We start from the raw sequence: 26,813 nt of genomic DNA, 5'->3' as shown, positions 1-26,813 counted from the left end.
AAGCAGTGGTATCAACGCAGAGTACTCTTGCGCTTCATCTGAAATTCATTTGAATGAAATCAAACTAATATTAGAAAAGCTGTAAATTATATCAATTGTTATAAATCATAAAATATCTCTTATTTAAAATATCAAAATACGTGCGCGTGCGTATGTGTATATGTATATTTATTTAATATATATATATATATATATATATATATATATATATATAATTTTATATATACAGGATGTTTCAAAATTTAAGGATAATATATATGAGGCTAGATATATATTTATATTATATGTATTTCAAACACATAATTCACATAACTTGACTTATCGATGGACTGTTTATCGACCGATTGCTTATAGTATAAAAGCAAAATTATCAGAGAAAATTTTGTAAAAATTCTGTGACTCCCAATAAAGTTCCATAAGAATTCTCTGATCTTTCCACATATAAAAGAAATCTCGGGAATTCCAGATTTTCCATGTTTTTGCAGGAAGTAGACACCTCGAACAAGTTTTTACATCTAATCAGCGCCGTTCTTTAGACGAACATCTCTGAACTGCGCGCATTAAATAATATGATAACTATATTATCAGTAGCACGACTTGCGAATGTACATCATCACATATATCTCTTTAATAAACGGCGCTGTGTGTGTTTAAACAACAGAATTTGATTTGATAATTCCTTTTTTTTATTACAATTTAGAAAATGATATAAGACTTATTTTTTATTAAGGAATGTTATATAAGAAGGGATCCAATAGCTCACATTGCCAATTGGCCAGTTGAAGATTTCTTTCTGATTGTTCAATCGCACTAGTTACTCTAGGCATTTGTCGATATGAGAGAATATGTATTAACAAGGCTCTTCCGTTATATACTTATTGTTAGTGAATGAGTGTGTGAATTAATTAACAACCTGTATATATTTTTTATAAATTAATAACTTCCTTGTATATGTGTAAATAAAAAAAAATTTATTGATTGAAAGATTTAATTCATATCATCGTTACCAAGAATACAAGAAGTTAGAAAAAGAATCAAATACCTTGCGAGGTCCACGTTTCATGGAAACCGGCGAACTCTGTCTCTTCTCCTTAATGATAGGACTGCTTTTTGTTACGTTTAACCATGTTTTTTTCTTCGATTTTCTGCCGTCCAATTTTTTTCAACAATTCGAATTCCTCTTTCCGCTTCCTTCCTCGTTTTTTTATGTCTTTCATCTCCTGATTGGCATTCACTTGAACCTCCTCAAATGACTTATATTTTCGCATGGTGTTATGACTATTCATGTGACTTAAGATACGCCAGATATGTTGCGTCTCATCCAAGGCAACTTCCAACAAATCACCCTCCATCATTAGTTCCTCCAAACGTAACCTCGCGTTTGACGATAATAAGCCAACCGAATCGCCACCGTTGTCATCCGATTGAGTTTTCCGCCGGATTTTTGAGACTAAAATAATAACATAAAACATTACAATCATTATCCACACACACACGCGCGCGCGCGCGCGCAACCTATTTTGAAATATATCGTATATCTGTGTCATAATCAGAAACTTACTGTATGAATATGCATGTTCGTTGCTGTTAAAAGTACTACAAGTTGGTTCGTCATCCATAGCAATGACATCATCATCGTCATCCTGCAATATTAGAAATATAGTTTATATATTTTACATTTTGTTCACACATGAACTATAATATTATTCATAATGTGAAAGATGAAGATATAACTTTACAAATCGCATGGCACAATTGACACTCACAGCTGTACTAAGCGCGCTATCATCCGAATGCACCCCACTGAGAGGCGCGATGGCCTGGACTCTTTGATGCAGTTCGGGATTATTTGCTGCTTTCTTCAACTCGCTGCTGATTATCTTTTCTGTCTTCTCCCTCGCCGCCGCTTCAACTAATTTTTGCGACATTACAGAAAGTTTTGCCAGTATTGACGAGATCTCTTCAGTGGCTAATGCTTGTCTCGCTCGATCCTATTTATATTACATAATTAATATAGTCTTATCAATATTATAATAATAACATTTACTTAATACGTCGTTTACTTAATACGATATTGAAGAATATACTTGCCTGCCAATTCATTGCACGTTCAGTCAAGCATTGCAATGCTTCTCCCTCCGGCAATCGAATCGGAATTTCTGAAGACTCACTAAGAGGGCTAGTATCGTCTCTAAACGAGGTCGTCGAGAACGTAGACAACACGGACACAAAAACTTTATGTCCCTTGGACCTGGTGGTTTACCTTTGTACGATGTCTTAGGTAGAGGCACGCAATTTGCTACAAAATAAAAATTGATAATCAATAATAGCGATAATTATCTTTTTCTTACGATTTACGATATACTATTATACTTACTGTGAAACCAATCTTTGCAAAGCTCGCACTGAAGCATAATACCAAATCTTGATCGCCGACAGACGCAGTATTTGGAATCTTCAACATCGGCTTTCATCTTCATCAGATTTCTTTCTCTTAAGCTTCTCATTGCTTCCATCTCGCGCTGCTCCGCTAGCTTAAAAGCAGCGACCACATTCGCCGAATCACTAGAATCATCCAATTTTGTATCACAGACATAAACAGCCCCTATAGACTCGTCACCCTTATGCTTTTTGGTCTTCATCGCCTGCACTCCGACACCAATTCGCGGAGATAGAGCTTCCATCAATGTATAGTGAGAATTTTTCCTTAGGAATGTTCTCGCAGTCCTCTCCTTCCATGCTTTTGCTTGCGAGAGTGTAGATTCCAGCATCGGAAGGGCGTCCAGATGCAACGAGATATTTCTGCCTTTTCTTATCAAATCGTCCAGAGTATCGTAATATGGAAAATTTTCTTTCGCTTGTATCTCATCTACGAGCTTCGTCCAATTCTTCGCTTTATTCAATGTGTCCTGAAGATTATCTAAACTCGGCAAGTACGCTTCAACTTCATCTGCCTCGCGAATAAATTCCTCCACACTGGCAATGGTTCGTCTATTTTTTATGTGAAGAAATATCTTGGCCTTCTCTTCCCACTTATCAATTGCTTTTGTTAACGCATGCAATTCCGATAGCATATTTTCGATACTGAAGTGAGGCGGTATCGTCATGCCCTTCTCAATCAACTTCGCAACCTCTTCACGACTGACAGCTTTTGGATCGTCTTGGAGGGATTTTACTTCTTCCAACCACTGTATCTGTGCTAATCTCTGTAAAATAAAAAAAAATTTAATATGTCTAATTCCTCTTTGAGAGGATAAAACTATATATTTACTATTACATACCTGTTTCAATAGTACAAGTTGAGGCAGATCAATATAGATGGAGTCTCCAAAGTCGATGCATTTTTTCAATTTCTCAACATCGCACTCTTCATCTTTAGACTCCAGTTCTTCTGCATCTTTTTGAAACTGCAATACTTGATCGAGTATGAACTTTACACCATCCGATTCTTTAAGTTCACAGCACAAGTTGGTTATCTCTTTATAGAAAAGTGTTAATTCTTCTACAGTAAGTTTATACTTGGTATCAACTGATTGCCTAGTCCTATAAAAATTGTAAAGTATACAAGCAAATAAAATTACACAAATCCTTATACAAAATACTACAAGCATTTGCAGTTTACCAACCTTGTACGCTGTTTATTGTTCAACAGCTGTTGCGCGACACTTGCACATTTCTCAGCATCTTGCACAGCGGTGGTTAGAGCCGTGAGTAATTCACTCTCGGGGAATTTTTTGTTCTCAGCCTCATTGAGGAGCTCCTTCAATTCACTTAGTTCAATTTTGTCGTTCTTGGGATCCATCGCCTCTTTCACTTTAGTCACCCACGAGTCAAACGACTCAGCCTTCAGTTTTAATTTCTGCAGCATGATTGGTAATTCGTCCAATGTATACCGATAACGCAGTGTATGTTTTTCTGGTGGACAGGTGCACAGATCAGCAAAGTGTCTCAAACAAACTAACTGTGAATTGTGGCACGAGCATGTAACAGCACTCAGGAAGCAGGTGGTTTTACATGCTTCGCACTGTCTCTCATCGTCCGGTAAAAGTTCGAATGCCTCACGTTCCGCTTCTGTCACACCCTAAGCAGAAAAACAAATTACCCAAATTCAAAATTATAAAAATTTTTTCCACACTATTTTCTTTAACGTCACATCGAAAATACTTCACGCATAAGTGGCAAGCTCCTGCAAAATAGCAGCGAGAAAAAAAACAAATTGCATGTTTAGCATCATGGCACAAAACTTCGAAAACATAACCTTCTCGCTCATCTAATACGTACGTAAGTTACATAATCTGAAATCGCGGAGTTGTGCCTGACAAATGGGCATCGGCCTCAATTAACGCTAACTGTTGCGAACTAAGAGTATTATTTCAATGATGAAAACGAAACAACAGATTTGACAGGATATCAAGAGAACATTGAAAATACGTGGCGGCATTAATTAGGTTTCTATAAACGTGGACGGTCGGTCAGTCCTATACCAACTTCAACATGTCCACAAACGATAATATCGCGCGTATACGCATATACAGGTTTCATCGCGCGCGCGCGCGCGCGCACATATACGCACGCAGGCCATGTGTGCATGTGGTACATGAGCGCGCGCTCCGTATGTACTATTCGGCCTAAATATGTTGACCTTTCGCGGCAAATATATTGCCAGTGTTCGCACGTAAATTTCTTCTATGTTGGAAATAAGATTGCATATTTAGCACGATACCATTGGATACCATTATAGCGTTTTCGAATGTAGCAGGTTTAACCGCTCTGAGAGCATTTAATGATGTCATCGCATCGTCTCTGCCAATAAAAGACTTGAATTCATAATAAAATAGTGATTAATTGATCCAGATTGGATTAACCCATTCATTCGAAAACGCTATTAGATTTGTTCTTGTATGTCTTATAAACTGAAACAGAGTAAAATGGAGATGGAGATAGTGGCTGCGTTCCGATATATTCACTGTTAGTATTGAAAATCTATAATTTATGTCATGTGCATCATAGATTTTCAGTACTGGCAGTGAATATCGGAACACAGCCAGTGTTTGGTTTAAATGGATATACTCAATTATTTTTTCAAATATAAAATTAATAATAATAATAATTAAAGTTAATAATTATTCATTTAAATATAAGTTGTTTAAAAAATAGTAATAATAATATTAATAATAATAATAATAATTGAGTGTTCAAATAATAAGAGTTCGTTTTTTTTAAATAATAGAGTTATTTTGATTTTCCGTTCATACTTAAAAGCAACACAAATGACAATCTTTTATGAAAAACTACTAAAAACATCTCATTTTATACATTATTGGATTTCATATAAAATACCTTATAAAACTGTAGTTAAATAGGTGTACTATTCCATTTTAAAAAATCAGAATGTCTCTCATGGACAATATTTTAAAAATTTTCGTTCGAGTTATATAAATCTTCTTAAACGAAGAAATAACTTTTATTCAAAACATTTTTTTATAACTCTTTTAAAAAAATAACTGAGTATACATTTAAACACACTATGTATTTTGAAGTTAGAGAAAAAGAGAGAGAAAACCGAAAAGTGCAATAAATTTAGCTGCAAAGAACAAACCTATTAATTCTTATAAGCGAAAAATAAAATTACATACAAAGATTGTATCCTCATATAAGACAAATAAAACTTGAATTGACTACATTTATTGTTGTAAAGTGTAGAGTATGTATGATAGTATACAGGGTGTCCCATTTTGATGTCCCACCCCAAATAACTTTTTTATTTTTGATTGTAGAAAAAAATGTTTCAGACAAAAGTTGCATAATTTCGAGGGGGCCATATGATAAAAATATGGACTTGATCTTGAGTGTCCTTTTTCAAGATGAAATCAGTGTGATTGCTGTTTCCTTAAATGGAACCCCCCCCCCTTTTTTATTGCACATTCTTGTAGCTTATCTCGAAAGCTTTTCAAAACACTATAATAAAGCATGTTTTCATTAAGTACTTTTTGAGTTATTTTATATCTTAATCTGACATATTTTGATATAAAAAATAAAATATCTCGTAAAATATTTAGTTTTCGATGATTTTACCGTAATGCTTTTGTACAGAATAATGACACAAATCAATTAGTGTAAAAAAAACAAACAAATAATTGTTTTAAAAAATATATTGTAAATAATTACATATTTTTTCTTAAAAATAATTATTTTTTTACACTTATTGATTTGTCTCATTATTCTGTACATAAAAGTATTACGCAAGATTATCGAAAACTGAATATTTTACGAGACATTTTATTTTTTATATCAAAATATGTCGGACTAAGATACAAAATAACTCAAAAAGTACTTAATGAAAAAATATTTTATTATAGTGTTTTGAAAAGCTCCCAAGATAAACTACAAGAATGTGCAATAAAAAATGAGGGATTCCATTTAAGAAAACATCGATCACATTGATCTCATCTTGAAAAGGCCATTCAAAGTTAAGTCTATATTTTTATCATGTGGCACCCTGAAAATCATGCAACTTTTGTCTGAAACATTTTTTCCTACAATCAAAAATAAAAAAGTTATTTTGGGTGGGACATTAAAATGGGACACCCTGTATATGATGAGTGTGTATGAAATATGTACATATAAATTCCAGTAAAATTTCTATAAAAGCCATTGCATGTGAAAAAGTTTTAATCGTAATTGTAAGACTATAAGTTAATTGACGAATCACAGTCAAGCATTTGCAATGTAATAAAAATGTTTGTCTGTGATTGCTCAGTTTGTTTACAGTTTTACAGTTACAATTAAAACATTTTCATGTGCAATGGCCTCAAATGTTGAAATTATATATCAAATACTGTATACAGTGTCCGAAAATTCGCGCAACACCCCTTAATATTAATTGTAAAAGGTCAGCCAACGAAGTGCCGCGAGAAGCTCGCAGCGCGATAACACTTCCCACTATCACTTGATACTAGACCTGCGGCGAAGCGGTGGGAGGACGCGCATCATGTGTGTAATTCTTTCGGTTGTCATAGCGAAGTACGCTCGCAAAGCGCTCCTCCCACTGCTTCGCCGCGGACCTAATATCAAGTGACAGTGGGAGGCGTCTTCGCACCGCGAGCTTTTCGCGGCACTTTGTTGGCTAATTTTTTACGATTAATATTTTCTTAAATATTGAGAAAATCGCAAAATGGTACAGAACTTTTCTGTTCAGAATAACACCCTCTACCTTCCTTTAAAGGGTGTTGCGCGAATTTTCAGACACCTTGTATATTCAGTATATAAATGTATGCACGTGTGCATTAATATTTATAAATATATCAGTAATAATATAAATAAATGATACGATAATGTGAATAATATAAGTTAATTATAAATATATAAATATAAATAAATAAGTATATTTGTTCAATTAGAAATCAAAGAAATAAAAAAAATCAAAACTAGATTGATTGTGTTGGTTGATATAAAAGGACAAAAGTATTTAAATATTAATATCTAATAAAATCTTATAAAATTTTCATTAATAAAATATTTTATATGGAATCTCAAAGTTTTTAACTTACTGTCAGAAATTTATGATAATAATTTTTTTCTTGCTTGTATACTCTTTAAATATTACTTAGTAAAAAATATTCATAATATGGATAATATAAATATAAACTTACCCACTCCAGCAAGTTTTTTCGTAATTTTTTCTCATCTTCTACCATTTGCAGCATATCGTAATATGTGGCGGTTGCGATACCAATATCTAACAAATCCGGATCCAGCGACATTTTACAAACTAACTCATCGTGAGAAAATACACAAAATCTCCGCAAATTTGAATAGTGCGTGATACATTCTCGTCCAACCTTAAGCTGGGATGAGAAATGTATAATTTAGTATAATTAATATAATTTAATTATAATAGAATATACTTAAGTAATGTATCATGTATACTTAAATAATTAATTTGTATTCTTGAATATATTTTAACACTACAATCTTTATTCAATAAGGCCTAAGAAAACGAACTCAATTGTGTAACGATTTACATACCCAATCCGCAGGTGCAAAATTGACGGCTTCAGCGAAATTGTAACCCTGATTAAAACCTGCGTGATATGCCCTCGGAAATGTCACAACAAATTCGCCTGCATGCTGGTCTGTTCTAAATACTGGCACTCCTGTTAAATAATTATAAGATTATTCTAATACATATATTTATAGAAAAATACATATATATACATATAAGATCCTTTAATCTAGAATTATTTTAAAGTAAATGTTAAATAAATAATCTATATCAGAAATAAATTTTTAGCCAAATTTATTCAATTTTCTTTTTCTTAATGAGAGAAAAACTTTTTTTGAATCTTATTTCTTCTTTTAATTTATAGAAATTTTGTTTAGTATTAAGCTTAATGTATTGTACAATAATGTACCTTCGTTTGTCAATATGTTCGGATTCATAATGGTGACAAGCTGATGCAATAGATCAGGCTGACTGTGAAACAGTTCTGGCGCGGCGGATTTCATGGAGTGTTCAAAGCGCTCTGCCTGAGAGCCAGGCACACCGTACCATGTCTTTGGTTCGCCCCAATGTAGATAATTGATGGAATAGCTCCAATGATCTTCGTTGTGCCAACAGAATGTGGCAAAACACATACCAACATACATCCAAGGAACTTTCATGCCACTGATATCAGCGTTAATATGACCTAAGATGCTGCCACGCAAGACTGGCAGATTATTTAAATTCCACGAAGATTCGGCATATTCTTGATCGCAGGTGAATAAATTGACGCTGGTCTTGGTCGGAAATCCGGATCCGTGATCCATCGTATGCAAATCAGCGCCGTATTCCACAGTTACATCCTCATCAATAGACGAGACTATTCGCCAGAATTCCTTCTCCACCAGTGATGTTGGAACCATCTGTAAACAAAAATTTATTAAATATATATACAATACATAGAGGATAAATATATATATATATATATATATATATATATATATATATATATATATATATATATATATATATACAGAGTAGGCCATTTTAATGTATCCACTGAAATATCTTAAAATCTATATAAGTTTAAGACAAAAGTTATATGAAATTAAATTAATTCGAAGAAAATGGCAATCAGAGCCAAGCGCGGTAGTTGATGCGTAAACAGTTTTTTATTATGTAACATTCTCTACATTTATAGGACGTTTCGGCCTCTTTTTTAGGCCATCTTCAACATAAATTAAACTTATAACAGAGGTTTACGATCGCATGGGTTTAGTCGGTTACTAACATGAACGTTATTTATATGAAAATAGAAGCATTGTCGCAAGAAATTAAAAAATAAATGGTCGTAAAGGAATAAAAATAAATAATAATAAATTAATTAAAATAAACAACAGTATAACATAATCGGAAAGGTGAAATCATTGTCGCAGAAATAAAACAATGGTCGCAAAAGGAATAAGACTAAATAATATAAATTAAAATAAAGACCGATAATCTCTCACATTATTGAAGTATTGTAGAAGTTCACGCCTGAGTATTAGAGTCATTTGGGGATGACTAACCGAAAAAATTCCGTGATCATGTCAATCTGATCTGTACAAATATGATTTAATGTTAGGCGGATTAAACGGATGGTGTGAGAGAATGGCTCTGAAGCTTGAATATAAACGAGATGCAACTCACAAAAAGAATCCACGCTCCGCACACAAAGACGATGTTAGATGTACAGTATACATTGTGTAAATCAGGAGAACCAGGCTCAACAATTATCAACATAAATGAAAGATGAGCATAACAAGGTTGTGAGAAAAAACAAAGGTATCAATAACAATAAGTATACACAAACAGCAACGGCGCGACATTGTTATTATAAATAAAACAAAAAACAATCTCGAATTACAAGAGTAATCGAGCGGTGGGGGGGGGGGGGATTATGACTTAAAAATATAATTAGTCAAATAAATATAATATAATCAAATAAAAAACTGAGATGTACCCCTCAAATCTTTGAAAGTTTGTCTAAAACCGTAAAATACGTGTCGGTTAAGCATTCAGTGTCGGTTTGCAAGTTCAAGCTATTCTTTTGTCGTTTTATATGTAAAATTTCTAAAATCAATCGTTTGCGTAAATGGGATTCATTATCGAGTACTGTGATGTTTTCCCAATCAAATTCATGATTAAAATTTATTCTATGGTCAGTTATGATGGAATGGTTGTTAGTGTTTCTTCGAATATGGTTTTTATGCTCCGAGATGCGAGTGTGTAACTGTCGTTTTGTCTGTCCTACGTAAGAAGCATCCGTACAATTGATCTTATATACGTTTTGACGAGAGGATTGAGAGCAAGAGTCCGTGTGCACTTTAATAAGTGTGTTTAATTTGTTCAGACTCTGATAAAAGAGTTTAACATTTAAGTCTTTGATGATATTTTTAAAAACGGTATGATAAACGGTATGATAAAATAGGAAGTGGGTTCTCCACTAAATATTGTATTATTAGAAGAATAAATTTTATTGAACTTAAATTTAAGGCGTTCGTGCAAGACACGAAAGATGAAACTGAGGGGTATCCATTATCTAATAGAATCTTAATAACCAACTCGATATTCTCACAGTGAAACATAGAATGAGATAACAAAAATACTTTATCAATGAGACCAATGATAGTGCCTCTTTTTTGGCTAAGAGGGTGATTAGACATAAAATGCAATTATCTACCAGAAAATGTAGGTTTATGATACCAATTAAATATGGGGTGATTATAGCTTAAAATCACTGTGATGTTTAGAAAGTTTAGTCTATTTCCCTCTCCTATTTCCATAGTAAATTGCAACTGTTGGTGGAAAATGTTAAAATTATTTAGAGTGTGGTTAAAAAGAGAAGATGGAGAAAAGTTATATGGTTTAGAGGGAGACACATAATGACAATATGGACTTGACCTTCAGTGACCTTTTCAAGGTCAAGTTAATGTGATCGATGTTTTCTTAAATGGAACCTCCCATTTTTATTGCATATTCTTGTACCTTATGTCGAGAGCTTTTCAAAACACTATAATAAAGTATTTTTTCATTAAGTACTTTTTGAATTATTTTATATTTTAATCTGACATATTTTAATATAAAAAATAAAATATCTCATAAAATATTTGGTTTTCGATAATCTTACCGTAATACTTTTATGTACAGAATAATAAGACAAATCAATCAGTATAAAAAAAAATAATTGCTTTTAAGAAAAAGTATGTAATTATTTATAATATTATTTTTTTAAACAATTATTTGTTTTTTTCTTTACACTAATTGATTTGTCTCATTATTCTGTACATAAAAGTATTACGGATTATTGAAAACTAAATATTTTATTTTTTATATCACAATATGTCAGATTAAGATACAAAATAACTCAAAAAGTACTTAATAAAAAAATACTTTAATATAGTGTTTCGAAAGCTCTCGAGATAAGCTACAAGAACATGCAATAAAAAATGGGGGGTTCTATTTACGAAAACATCGATCACATTGATTTGGCCTTGAAAAGGTCACTCAAGGTCAAGTCCATATTTTTTCTGAACCATACAACTTTTGTGTAAAACATTTTTGTCTTAAACTTATAGATTTTAAGATATTTCAGTGGATACATTAAAATGGCCTACCCTGTATATATGCAGTGAGAATGGACAGCCTATGATATGTTGCTAGAACGCGAGAATGAAGCATTATGTACCACTCGTACATATAACTATTATCATTACTGTCATTTGTCAAGCGCTCCTCCCAAATCTTTGTCACGCGCCTAGTGACCGCATACTTTTAGGCTGTCTCTTCTCGCCACGCGTTTATACTCGTGCAAATTGGTCAATCTTTTTTAATTAATTTCTCAATAATTATTACAAAAATCGCAAAATTGTAAAAGACTTTTTTTCTCGGTTTCACCTGTTTTACCTGCATACGAGAGGTGATATGGTTATTATCAGACACCTTATTTATAACATATATACATATATACATATATATACATATGTGTTAATTTAAATAATGGAAAAAGAAAAGAGCCAGACTTAAAAAAAAAAGCCCTTTTTCCATTATTTTAATATTAATTATTCTATTTTAATTATTCCCTTGCAATATCTATTTTAAAATATATTTTGTAATGTTTTGAAAATGAGAACTTACATGAACAGGCATATTAAAGTAATCACTTTTAAATTGATCGGCCATTTCTCCGAATTGCTGCAACGTGTATTCTCTTTGCGCTTGTTCAAAGCCGAACGCCTCCATAGGCTTAGAGACTTCTTCAGCAACGCACTTGGGACATCGCCAATCACCCTTTGGTATTTCTGTCAATGGCGGCATAAGACAAAAAGTGTGATAACTGTCGTCGCAACCGTCGCACAACAGCATGTTCTCCTCGTTGTCACCTCTTCCGCAATTGTGACAAATGTATTTTGCTAACTGAATAAAAGATAAAAAGACAATATCTAATTAAGTTATTTGACTTAATTTTCTAACTAGAAAATGCAATATAAATAAATTGCTAAATCCTATTTACAGGATCGTAATCGTAAACGAGTTTCAAACCACGAGTCTTATTAGATTTCTTCCCCTCTTTGGTATTAAAACCGGCCATTTTCGGACCTGGTCCATAAAATTGTAATTTCTTAAGCTCCTTGCTTTTGTCCGTGTCAAAACTAAAATGCCTATTTTTAACTTTATCCTTGCAGTCGTTGTCCGAGTCGCATTCCTCCTTATAGTCCTCTTGTTTAATTGATACATCCTGCTTCTCTTCTTGGCCGGAATACCGTTTGGATCGCCGCGAGAATTTCTCATTTGGTGGTTTAATTTGCTGACGAGATATTATACCGTGCGGCTTATAATCGCGATCCCTTTTCTCGTTCACGTCTGAGTCTGGTTCGAATTTCTATATAAAACAAAATCACTTCTGTATTAAACTGAAACTATTCTTAATAATTATAAATATATAATAATTACTATAGTTAAAGTAAATTATATTGTTATCAAATTATGAATAATTGATTTCACGATTTGATATTCTTGTAAATAAAATTTTTTTCTGCAAATGAGAAAGAGAAACTTTGACTTACGATATCTGACAATGTTTTTCCTTGTTTGAAGACATCAAATGGATATAAAATTCTCTCATAGTGATTCTTCAATATGCTGCCTACGCTTCGTCCGGATGGGTAACCCATTTTGTTGGCAATTTTTGCCCACCTTCTTTCTTTTGTTACAGTTTCTATGCCCCCTGTAAGCAACGTATAACGATTAAAGCCGTGAATGTAAATATATAAAACATACAATAAATAAAACATATAAGTAAAACTGACCTTCATCTGTGACTATTTTATGTAAGGAGTATAAATCCAATGCCTTACGTTCTACAAGTGGAATCTTTAAGGAGGAACCTTGGAGCTCCCAGAATTTTGCAATTTGATCTAAGAAATTAAGCTTTATCCTGGTTTTAGCTTCTAATTCATTTAATCTTTGTATTCTCGGAACAAATTTAAATTTGTCTACGTCTACGGCGAATGGTGGCTGCCAATTCTGCAAAAAACCATAGACCTTATAAATATTTATCTTACAAAAAGTTTGGTTTTTTCAAAATAGATTTATTCCGGAAAAATTATTTTTATTTCTTGGAGATCAAATTCTAAAAATATTTTGATTTTAAAGTTAATGTTAACAAATATCATCATATCAATTTTAAAATCATATATATGTAAAATTTATAAAAAAAAATCTTATATTGGAAGTGGGATAGCCTATAATTTAAAAGATGAGACATTTATTAAGATCATCGTTTTGTTTCATTGTTACAAAATGATAGTTAAATTAATTGTTATTTTATAGCTTATACGCAAAGGATACTTCAAAGCTTTTATGACTTATTTAGTTCAGTAAAATCAGGATTATATCTCTCATGGAATATACATTTATATATATTATTAATCAATAGTGCATAATATATGCTCATGTAATAATGTACAATCGAATCATGTTTCTAAATATATACCATATATAAACCGTCCATAAGAATTATGTGATGAAACGATGAAACGAGATCGATAAACGCTCCGAAAGCTTCCTTATGTGATAATATAGTATCATAGCAATGTTAGTTGATTTTAAAAAATTGGAAAAGGAAATAAACATAATTTTATCTGACAAATATATGATGTGTTAATTAATAAATCTTTACATATTTTCCATTTAATCATAGAATTTAAATTTAATTTAGGTTTAATTTAGATTTAATTTAGATTTAATTTCTATGGTAAACTATACTTTTTCTGTAAAAGAAATTAAATTCAACTAATCAATATCACTTAATTGAATAAATTAAATTATTACTCTAATTAAATAAGAGAAATTTGAGCAATATCAAATCATTACTTAAATTCATGTGTATTCATGTAATGTATACACATACACTCTCCAATTTATAGTATTTTTATTGAAATTATTCCGAATAATAAAATTCCTAAATAATAGAAAATTAGATGCTAGCAAAGTTAAAAAGAAAAAGTTTGAATTTTTATTGTAACACGAGTGATAAGATGATAAAAAAATCACGAAATAATATATAAATGCATAAAAATATACTATAAATCCAATTTATAGTGTTTTTATTTAAATTATTCCAAATAATAAAATTCCTAAATAATAGAAAATTTAAGTATTAGCGAAATAAAAAAAATTTGGATTTTCATCGTAACATAAGCGATAAGATGATAAAAAAATCACGAAATAATATATAAATACATAAAAATATACCATAAATAAAAATAAATAATCCAGAATATTTCACACAACTATGGCCAATCAAAGATATCTTTTGAGAATTTTTTCTTGATATACATATATATATATATATATATATATATATATATATATATATATATATATACGAGAATATTAATGTTTCAATACACATAAATTTAGATGCACGTGTTACGTATGTCATTAAAATTAAACATTTACGATTAAATGGATAACACAAATTATATTATATTAGATTACACAATAATCACGATGCAAGAGTATGTAAATATAGAATGCGATCGACTCGATAGTATGTATCCAATTTCTGACATGAAGCCATAAATAATGCCGAGTTTGTTGTTATGTACTACATACTCGAGAAATTGCGCGACGCAAATGATGAAAAATTTTCGATAATTCAACATATCGGCAAGCTTTATTGCAGACCTCTTGCATTTCTACTTCAATTATGTGTACATACTTGGGTAATTTTAAAACAAAAATTGTTGCTTCTCCAGATAAGTTCCATTCTGAAGAAATATACTGATTTTTCATTCTCTGTATTTTTTCTCGTGTGATAAAAGAGATACTGTCAAAATTGTTTTAAAGTTTAATTATTAAAAAATTTAAAGAAATATGCGATATGTCGATATTCGAGAGAAAATCTATGAGAAATTATATTTTGTGAAATACTGGATTCACGGATTTTAAATTTGTTTAGTTCTATTAATATAATAATAAAAATTAATACAGGAATAAGTAACACTACGCATTATCTTCAACGAAATTCAAACATTACATTACTTATTGATGCATTTCCTAGAATAGATAAACAAAACAATTTTAAATATTTCTTCAATATCACATAATAATGATTAGATAAAAACGTATTAATATGATCGGAAATCATATAATAATCCTCCTAAACTGATTGAGAGCAAAAAATTGTATGAGAGCAAAAAAATACGTCATTGAAGCAAACTTCTAAAATTTCTTCTTTCAAAGCAAGGAAGATAAACAATTGGCCGCAATTGAATAGCTAATTGTTAGTTAACTATTGATTAGTTGAGAAAAATAAAATAGTAGATAAAAATCAATGATCACTTGAGAGTTTGTGGCGCTTTGACGCTGCTTTCGGCATTTGTCAGAGAAAATGACAAGGATGTAATCACATACATCTTCTGTGTGTGTATGTGTAACCTAACCTCCTTTTTTTTTTTTTTCCAGAAATACGTACGTAATCTTTCCGTGATATCTCGATTACTAAAGATTATGACGCATTTTGCTCTCTCTCTCTCTCTCTCTTTCTCTCTCTTTCTCTTATTATATCCTCTTATTGTTACACTTTTAATGGCAAAACCGTTCAAAATTTGTGAAACGAGCGAATTTTCTATAGAAGCAAAAATGTAGCATAATCAAAGTAAGAAAAATTTATTTAGAAAATAAATATCTATATATATTAAAAAAAAAAAAAAAGGAAAATTTTGAATATATATTCTTCAGATCTATATCGAAGCGGTAGAAATACACGAAGACTAATGCTTATAATTAAGCTACTATTATATAAGCACTTAAATGTTCGGAATATTGTACGTTTTGTAGTGGAAAACTTCTCGAGATATTATTCGGATTATATTTTAGCAAGCGTTTATGTATGAAATCGCGTTGAGAAGGCACGTATACGCACGTTGAAAATATACAGGGTGTTTCAAAAGTGGAGATCAATCGCTCGATTTTGTATTTATTTATTTATTTTTTATTTTAATTGTATTTTTTTATTACGATCTTTTTTATCCTGGGTAGTGCTAAAGCAATTCGCCATTTTTCAAAAAATTCGAAAGCAAAACAATTTGAAATTTCAATATAAAAACAACTCGCAAACAAGCAGCCATTTCCGGACCCATGTGCATACCAATTTTTTTTCTTATTTTCAATCACCTCCCGAGCGATTGAGCTCCACTTACTTTTGAAACACCCTGTATATTTGCATCAGTTTTTCAGTATCGATCACGCGAGCTATACTATTCGTGAATTCGTCCGAATATTCGTGTCGCCTACGCTTAAAGTCATAAAGAGGAAAGTTTCGATTTCCGGCTTGAGTTTTTCTTCTGTACACGCGGAAACAAGATGGTGGCGCAAATCGTTTCTAATGATGGCGTATAAATCAACGATGTGTAAGAACGAGTCACAAAAGACCGATTCCATAAATAAGGATACTGCCGCCTCCGCTCGGATGGAAAAATCGCAAAATAAATCTCGATAGCGAAAGATCCAAAATATGAAGCTGTTCCCCTTGCTACGATCGAGAGCTCACGGAGTGAAAGGTGACGACGGCGCGGAAAAAAATTATGTCACGCGGAAAGATTCTCTCGCAGAAAATACATGCGATCAAAATTTTTTATTTTCATTAAGTCCAGTTATACGAAATAGAGATCATCCCGAAGGGAGTCGAGAATGACCTCAAAAAAAAAAAAAAAGGGGGGGGGGCACACTATTTTTATCGATAAGTTTCCTGTGTGCTATTGCTTGATAAAATTTCAAAATAGCATTTCCTAATTGCCTTTCTTTTCTCCCAGATTTTTTCACTATAGGGTATTTTCCGCAACATTTCCTCAACTTGACATTATTAGGTCCTTGTCACGACTATTTTATATATCATATAGCGATAGTTTCGTTATTAAACATTGACAACGCAGCAGAATTCTAGCGTGGCATTATATTATGTAAAACTCATATTTTATATGTACGGTATTATATTATATTGTGTAAGTACTGTTAAAGTTTTTGTAAAATCCCTTTCAAAGCCGAAAGGCAAGAAATAAATAATTGCCTATCTACCTATCCAGTAGTTTGAGTCTTTATTTAATTTGACGTATTTGTATTGATGTAACTAATATTATTTTTTATAAATATTGCCACTGTGTCAGTCGATGTCGTCAATGGTGTATTTGCGAAAAGTCACCTCACACATCCATTAATACGGTCGTAATGTGTAACACTAGTTAAAAAGAAGAGAGAGAGAGAGAAGACATATAGCAAAATTCTTTCTTTCCATCTCGTTTCATATTTAACGTTTCAACAACGGCATGAATTTGTTTTCGTCAGTTTTTTTTCGCTTTTTTTGACTCGTATCCCGGATGCGACGACGCACCGCGTGACACTTAAAGTCATTACACATATTTCACAAGCGAAGGAAATATGGAGACGCCGTGGAAAAAACAGCGTGCGATTGTACGTATATTCAAATGGCGTGTGTGTCGAACACGCTTGACAAGAGGAACATCGCATTCTTGCTCCTTTTTATTTTCTCCATCATCATCGTTCTTATCATTGCGATCATTGGCAATTTTATTTATCCTATAGAAAATATATTATCGTAGGTACAAAGAAAAGTGTGCGTCGCACACATTCGAACGTTTAATTCTCGTATTTCTTTCGGAAAAAGATAATGATCGTTTTTCAATTCAACATCCTTCGTCTTAATGACGATGATGACGATGATGATGATGATGATGATGATGATGATGATGATGATGATGATGATGATAATGATAATGATGATGATGATGATGATGATGATGATGATGATGATGATGATGATGATGATGTGATGATGATGATGATGATGATGTGATGATGATGATGATGATGATGATGATGATGATGATGATAAGAACGACGACGATGATAAGACGAACTTATGACGTAGGGAGTAATAAGGACCATAACGTTCGGATTGTCCATTCAACGACCTGGCTAATACTTACGGGCGGAGGTTTGATCTTGCAGATACCGGACTTCTCAGCAATCGGCCGTATTTTCGCAATGTAGGCGAGCGGGTCGTGAAACTCCTCGTTGGTGGGTTCGAACACCGGCGCCTCTGGTGGTACCGTAAACTCAAAGTCGCTCTCGGCGCGGTCGCAAGCCATGTTGTCTTGGACGCAACGTTGATTCCCGCAGTTGCTTTTCGATCCCATGATCTGCTGGGGATCGGCGGCACCGCCGCGACTACTTCTAACGCTGGTTGACTGATTGGCTACTGGTTGGTACGTACGCACACACGCGTTTTAAATCCGTAGTGAGGGGACCCCACGTTAGACGAACACTTCAGGCGACGTTACTACTCAATTCGGATTAACCGCGTGACCACGTAACCACGACGTTTCTGGCCCGATCATGTTCTCGCGTGTGTATTCACTGGTGATGTTACTGTTTGACAATGAAAGACGCGCGACGGATGTGAATCACGCGGACACACATCAACGAGACACATCACATTCTCATACGATTCACCGTAACTGCACGTAACTGATTATTCCATATTCATTCCGTTCCGTGTTTCGCTTACTTCCCCCACTTTTCATAGAATACATAAAGGTGCCTTTTCATATGGAGGGCCGCGTTCAAAAACATCATCCGCGTGCACACGAGCGTCGTTCTAAAGATAGAACGACGCTCGGTGCACATGGGTGACGTTCTCGAACGCAGCCCAACATGCTGCAATAGCAAAACAATCACGTGATCAAAATTTACTAAAGCATGTTTAAGCGGGGAGCACACACTTTTGCGTAAACGCATAATGCGTAAAGCATAAGGAAATTGATTGGTCCATTTCCTTATGCATATGCTTATGGACCAATCAATTTCCTTATGCTTATGGTAATGCGCTTATGAAAGTGTGTGCTCGGGTCCTATTGCTCATAAAAAGGTATAACAGCAACAGCAGTACAGCTGCTTAATAACATTAAGTTATACCTTGAAATCACTTGAATTTAATTTTAACAGGTTTAATTAATTTGATAATATCGTATGACTAAAAATTATATCACTGTGAGCAAGTGATACAAAAAAATAATTATGAAACTTTGGAAAAGCAAAAAATTGCAATTGCAGCAGCAGCTAATATAGTTATAGCTTGGGCCAATGAAGCTTCAAAAGAAAAGCGACATTATAAGATGAAACGGATTTGGATATTTGAATTATTTAAATATATTTTTAGTTACACACAAGAATAACTATATATAATATATTATATATATACACAAATTATCTACAATTATATACAATTTAATAATAATAAATATAACTTTGTACTTCACTTGATGCCATTGTTTTTATTTTATTTTTATTTTATCACGATTGTTTACATTTTTTTACTACTTGCCACTTTGGTAGCTTATGGTATGCGCTCCTTGTCTGTTTACCATAAAATTTTGCTGCTGTTCGTTTGATTGAACTTCAAGCGACGAAGCAAAATATAGTGGAATTTATTTTACATCATCCAGTAACAAATTTTTAACCAATAGTAGTGAATTGCTGCAAGCTATGCATGGAATGGTGTCTTTACTATTTAGATCCGTTCTACAATAAATCGTATGTTGTTAGTCGTAAGCGAATTGATCAATTACAGTCGAATATTCTTGGAATAATAGATTGTGATTAGTCAATTTGCTAACGACTCATTAAGTGATTTAAGCCCTAACTCTTAAGAAATTGATTAATCACAGTCGAGTATTCTCCTCATACTTGATTGTGATTGGTCAATTTCTTAAGGCTTAGGGCTTAAATCACCTATTGTAGATACTTAAGCCCTAAGTTGTGGAACAGGGTAAAACCTGACTATTCATAGTCAGTTCTTATATTTAAGACCGTCTTAAGCACAATTTTAAGATGTCCTAAACCAATCACAAAGCTGTATTAGCATCTTAAGACATTACTTAAGACGGTCTTGAAATAAAAACTGACTATGAATACCGGCCCTATTGTAGAACCGGACTTAAGTGGCGTTTACAATAAGATTTTAAGTCTTAGCCTTAAGAAATTGACTAATCACAGTCGAGTATTCTCCTCATACTTGATTGTGATTGGTCAATTTCTTAAGGCTTAGGGCTTAAATCACCTATTATAGATACTTAAGCCCTAAGTTGTGGAACAGGGTAAAACCTGACTATTCATAGTCAGTTCTTATATTTAAGACCGTCTTAAGCACAATTTTAAGATGTCCTAAACCAATCACAAAGCTGTATTAGCATCTTAAGACATTACTTAAGACGGTCTTGAAATAAAAACTGACTATGAATACCGGCCCTATTGTAGAACCGGACTTAAGTGGCGTTTACAATAAGATTTTAAGTCTTAAGCCTTAAGAAATTGACTAATCACAGTCGAGTATTCTCCTCATACTTGATTGTGATTGGTCAATTTCTTAAGGCTTAAGGCTTAAAATCTCTATTGTAAACTACATTTACACGTTACTCCTAATCAGATTTAATAACATCCGTTGTTCTAAGGCTAGCCAATCACAGTCATTCCATTCTTCAGAGGAATAGCTATGATTGGCCAGTTTCACAACTACGGATGTTATTAAATCCGATTAAAGGTGCCGTGTAAAGGGCATTCTACAATGGCAGTAGGCAGTACAAAGTGAGGAGTAAGATTTTAAGAGTTGGTTTTAAGAGCAAATGGAAATTGCCCATTCCGTTACTCCTGGTCTTTATGTCACTAAAAACAGTATATTCTACTCCTGCAGCCTTGTTACTGCCATTGTAGATGGCCCTTAAAGGGCCTGCAACCGGCAATCAGCAACTATCAACCGTAACCCTAACCGTAACCAAGCCCGCAACTCATAGTGTAATACGGGCTTAAGGGCCGTCTACAATGGCAGTAACAAGGTTGCAGGAATAGGAGAGTATACTGTTTTTAGACATAAAGACCGGAAATAACGGAATGGGCAATTCCCATTTGCTCTTAAAACCAACTCTTAAAATCTTACTTCTCACTCTGTTACTCTGTATTGCCTACTGCCATTGTAGAATGCCCTTAAAGTCCATATCAGACTACACATTAAAGATTGAGATTCAAGATTCAAGATTGAAATTTGACCAATCAGGATGAAGAAATTTTAGTTCCTTTTGTTCTGATTAATCAAATTCCAACCTTTAATCTCCAATCTTCAATTTTCAATGCGTAGTCTGATACGGGCTTAACAGAGCTCGTAGACGCCACATTAAGCCTATCGCATAATGTTAGGCGATAGCGATAGCTGGTCGCAAACGCGAAACGCGACCAATGGGTGCGTTCAGGAGACACAAATCATTGAATAGCAATCGAATGTGATTGGTTCTTCCTTCTAGAACCAACAAATCAAAGTCGAGTGCTGAGAAGACAATGCTCAACGGTTGTGTCTCCTGAAAGCGTCCAATGACATCGACAGTCGCTTTTCTTTATTAAAGTAAAACGATCATTGCTTTATTCATAGAAACAAAATAACAACAAAACAAAATAATAGAAATAATCAAGATACGGTAAGCCGTTTTTCATATTTTTACCTATTGTTATTAATTCTTTGCTTTCAATTCTGCTTTCATTTATATAGATATAGAATGTAGTAGTCTAATTAGTTATCTGTAATAAACATTTTATAGGTTAACATCTCCTATTGTATGAAACCAACAGTAAAACATCGACAAATGAATGCTATGGATTCCGACCAGAATAAAAAAGCATCTACCTCCATGGTACGTTACATGTTTTTTTTTTTTTTTTTTTTTTATGAAATGGATGAACAATTGTATATTTGTAGGAAACACGTAATGAGATTCTATATATTACGGAATATCAACTTTTGAGGACATTGCTAAGAAGTCGTGGTACGTAAACAAAACTTGTAAGTCTGTTCTTTATAGCTGAACTGAGCTGAACTGCTTGCACTATTTCAGTTTAACTTTTTCTCTCCACATTGGAAAGAGAAAAGTAAACTCTGAACTAGTGCAGTCAATTCAGTTCAGTTCAGTTTAGCTATAAAGAACACATTGCATATTTATAAAAGTTAATTCTAAGCAACATACACAGGCATAACATTAAATAAAGCACCTCAATGGTGTGAAACAACAAATTTGAATATGCTCAAAAAATTTCTTGAAATAGAAGTTGATGAACACGGTTTGCCAATAAAGGATCAAGCGGATGAAAATGGGGACCAAATAAAACTTAAAAATAAAATTCTATTTAAGGATAAGAACATTTTCAAGGAAAAAGAATTTAATGAACATTTTGGTCATTATCCTGTAATATATGTAAATTTTAAGGGGGTATATGGAGATTCATTTGAAGATGTCTTGAGATCATTTAGATTTGTTTTACATGACTCGTTTAAAAAACATTTGTATCTAAAGAAAAGTAAAATATGGCTGGAAGAAGGGAATGATATATCAGAATTTATAAAATATGTGGATCCTGCTAGGTATAAAACTTTAACAAGAAAAGAAATTGAAAAAGGTTTAAGATATCTATCTGAACTTCTTTACAAACATTTTAACAAAAAAGTATATGTGTTAATAGACGCGTACAGTATTCCTCTGTCTAATGCATCGTTCAACGACTGCTTTTCTAATGATGATTTAAAAAAAGTTGTATGGTTAATTTCTGATATAATTATTGTTTTACTAAAAGATAACAAATATGTATATGATGCCTTAATGAATCCCTATCATTATTGTGAGTTTTTTTACAGAATGCAAACAATATTACAAACCATTCTTTCTTATTTAAAGAATTTTGTAAATATTATGGTTTTACAACAGAAGAAATGAGATTTGTGAAAAAGCGCAAATTTGTTTAATGATCAAATTAAGATTATTAAATATATTGGTATAACAGTTACAGTGCAATTGACATTAACACTCATCGTATTAAGATATACATTTTGAATTGATCAATTTGTAAACTATTTAAATAGGGGAGAGATATATGTAACTATTGGTCCTCTGATAGATTATTTAAAATTAAAAATATATTGTTTCTCTTATGATAAAGTTCAAGATAAAATTAAAAGACTTATGGATGAAACATTGATTTTTTAAGATATATAGAAAAAATAGCAGTCGATCATATTGAAATTTAAAAAAAAGTGATTTTTTTCTCCTTCATCTAATATAAAAGAAACAGATGTTGACTTATTTGTACAATTTTCGTACGAACATGGTTATTTAAATGTCGAAAATAAAGATAGAGGACGACTTGAATTAAAAATTTCCAATTTTGAATTACATGATAAAATTTGTAAAGTCCTATTTTTTATATATTTTTTTATTAGGCATTACAATTTTGATCAAGCTTCTATGGATAATTTTATTGAATCATTAAAGTATATCACAAAATGAAAAAGAGGGATTTTTTGTGCAATCGGCACATAAAAAATTTTTATTATGTGTCTATTATCATACTAACAAAAGAGTTTGAGTTTCACACAAGGTTTTTGGGAAAACATAATATATACGCGTTCAAAATGACAAAATTTAGGACTAATATCACATAATATGTGATATAGAAAATAATACTGAAATAATTTTTGAGTTAAAATTGCATACTAATGGAAATTCAAAATCTACTTTTAATCAAATATTAGAAAACGAATATTATACTATATTTGAAAAGGAAAAATTGTCAATAGCTTAGTTTTAATTGGATTACACATACGGATAAACATAAAAAAATTACTATTTCGTATTTAATTAATAATTTTGACAAAATAAATATAAAAATTGTATTTACTCTCATGTAATTTTGTATTATAATAATCTTGAATAAATATATTAAAATTGTAATTTGTTTTTCTTTCGCACCTAGCGTATTCGCTCATCAATTTGTTTATATATACATTATTACTCAGGGTTGGGAAAGTTACTTTATAAAAGTAACTCGTTACCGTTACCGTTATTTTTTCTAAAAAGTAACTCGTTACCGTTACTCGTTACCAATTTTAAAAAGTAACTCGTTACCGTTACAGTTACTAAAAAGTAACGAGTCGTTACAATTTCCGTTACTTTTTTACAATACAAACTTATAAATTATTTTGAAAAACTTTTAAAAAATTGTAAGCAAGATTTCATTCAAGGTTTATTACAAAATAAATGATTAAATTTTATTGAAATTCTTTATTAATTTTTAATAAAATGTGTTGCTCCATAGTATCATCATTTAAATGCCCTCTTTGTGGTGTTAATACAGAACCACCGATGCTAAACATTCTTTCTACAGATGCACCGCTTGGTAGAGCTGTATTATATTTAATAAAAAGTTTTTTAAGTTTTGGATAGTCGTTTAACATTTCTATATTACAATTATTTGATTTTAAAAACCGTTGCAATTCTTCTTGTTCAGATTCATTTTGCACCGTTTTTTGCTCAAAAATGAAAAAATCATCGTGATCATCAGATTTTCCAGCTTTTGAAGAATTTTCAGTTGATCGGATTCCCAATAAATCCTCCAAGTAATTTTCAGCACGTTTTCTTTTTTCTCCGATTAACCAGTTTAACTTAAATTTTGGATGTAAACATGCTGCTATTATTAATTCTTTTGTTTCAAATATTGTAATTGTAAGAAATCTAAAATCAAATATAGTAAATTAAGCGACATTGTTTGTTTTATTGAAATTAATACTTTTGAATCAATAGTTTAAAATAAAATAATATTTTTCAATTAAATCCTTATTTAAAATTAAATAACATATGTATTAATCAAATTAATAAGTTACCTTTTATTTAAACCTTGCTGAATAGCTTCAACTAATGAATGGCAATCTATAAGGTCAGATTTATTGAGATTTTCTAATTTTCGTTGCAAGGTACTTAGAACTGGTAGTAAATGAGAGCTCTGCTTTTCCGAAAAGATAAAGCTCTCATTGGATATCGCGCGTCGCGTCATCGCACTGGTCTGCAAGAGCCATAAGTTGATCAATCACATTTAAGCATTTTTACAACATAATAAGAATGCTAATTGGTCGATTTGCTTACGGCTTTACGGTTAAGATAAAAATTTTATCACGCACAATAGCAAGAATAATATCTTAAATAAATCAAAAAATTTGAAAAAAGTAACGATAAAAGTAACTGTTAAATTCGTTACTCGTTACCGAAAAATGTAACGAAGTTACTTTTTCCGTTACAAATAAAATTTGTAACGCCATTACCGTTACAGTTACCGAAAAAAAGTAACTGTAACGGTAACGGCGTTACAAGTAACGCGTTACTTCCCAACCCTGATTATTACAACATATTTTATGACAACAAAATTATTAAATTATTTTTTAAGAAATCATTCTTAAAAAAATATTTTTTAAGAAACAATTCTGTCTGTCTCTATCTCTCTCTCTCTTGTTAATTATTTTCAAATAAAGAATATTTTTGTAATTTTTTAAGGATAAAGTATTTTTTGAAAGATTTTTTAAAAAGATTTTTTGGTGGTGTAAGTATAATAACTTTTATAGTTTTTGAATGAACGGGTTTTAATCCATCCCGAATCAATTAATCACTATTTTACTACGAATTCAAGTCTTTTATTGGCAGAGATAATGCAATGATATCATTAATAAACTTTGCGTCAATCAAACCTTTTTCATTCGAAAAATACGCTGTACGTAAAAAAAACGAGCATTTGTAAAGTGCTTTTCTAAGATGTGGGCTCACGGGCCCATATACTGTGTGTGCATTCCCTTATGCACTGCGAGTACTGCAGTCATGATGACATCATGTAAGTGTATTGTTAAGCTAATAGCGTTCCGTTTTAATTTCGTGTATTTTGAAGTTGTTGCAAACTTGTAAAACACGGAACGCACTCACAATCACATAGCGTTTTCGAATGTAGCAGATTTAATCGCTCTGAAAGCGATTAATGATGTTATTGCATCGTTTCTGCCAATAAAAGACTTGAATTCATAGTAAAATATAGTGATTAATTAATCGCATTTGGATTAACCCGTTTATTCGAAAACGCTAAGGGCCATGGCACATAAAAAAACTTAAGCAGTAAGACTTAAGACTTAAGAATTTCATCCATACGGAATTCTCAGCGTTGCTTACGTTTTAATATAGCTGCCTTACTGTTCGACCGTGATTCACTTCTTCACACATCATTTATTTGAAATTAATAACATTGATATGAAAAAAATATTCATTTTATGTAAAAAATCCTTTTTAAATATAAATATTAATATAAGTAAAAATCATTAGAATTTGAAAGTTCTCAAGGTACAGAATAATTACTCCTT

At 32.0% G+C, this 26,813-nt stretch overlaps 1 protein-coding gene and 1 long non-coding RNA gene across 2 annotated transcripts; one reads left to right on the top strand and one right to left on the bottom strand.

The window, feature by feature from the left end:
* Positions 1–515: 515 nt before the first annotated feature.
* On the bottom strand, positions 516–19,235 carry Kdm5 (Lysine demethylase 5). The gene is given in 18 exon segments (XM_070306369.1): positions 516–551; positions 1,043–1,114; positions 1,116–1,450; positions 1,562–1,643; positions 1,767–1,991; positions 2,092–2,153; positions 2,156–2,299; positions 2,378–3,206; positions 3,282–3,543; positions 3,627–4,081; positions 7,653–7,847; positions 8,029–8,156; positions 8,415–8,907; positions 12,161–12,439; positions 12,537–12,905; positions 13,090–13,250; positions 13,333–13,549; positions 18,535–19,235. Coding segments are annotated over 18 exon segments (4,554 nt in total). The 5' UTR covers positions 18,745–19,235.
* Positions 19,236–21,877: 2,642 nt separating this feature from the next.
* Positions 21,878–23,271, top strand: LOC138938681 (uncharacterized). The gene is made up of 4 exons (XR_011447745.1): positions 21,878–22,071; positions 22,192–22,284; positions 22,350–22,416; positions 22,619–23,271. It is a non-coding gene; the product is annotated as an uncharacterized lncRNA (long non-coding RNA).
* The last annotated feature ends 3,542 nt before the right edge of the window (positions 23,272–26,813 follow it).

This window comes from Polyergus mexicanus, unplaced genomic scaffold, assembly GCF_030449975.1.
Source record: "Polyergus mexicanus isolate NDT 795.1 unplaced genomic scaffold, iyPolMexi1.0 SCAF_13, whole genome shotgun sequence".
In the NCBI taxonomy this organism is placed as follows: Eukaryota; Metazoa; Arthropoda; class Insecta; order Hymenoptera; family Formicidae; genus Polyergus; species Polyergus mexicanus.
The sequence above is the reverse complement of the archived record's forward strand: the minus strand, read 5'-3'. Positions and strand labels throughout refer to the sequence as shown.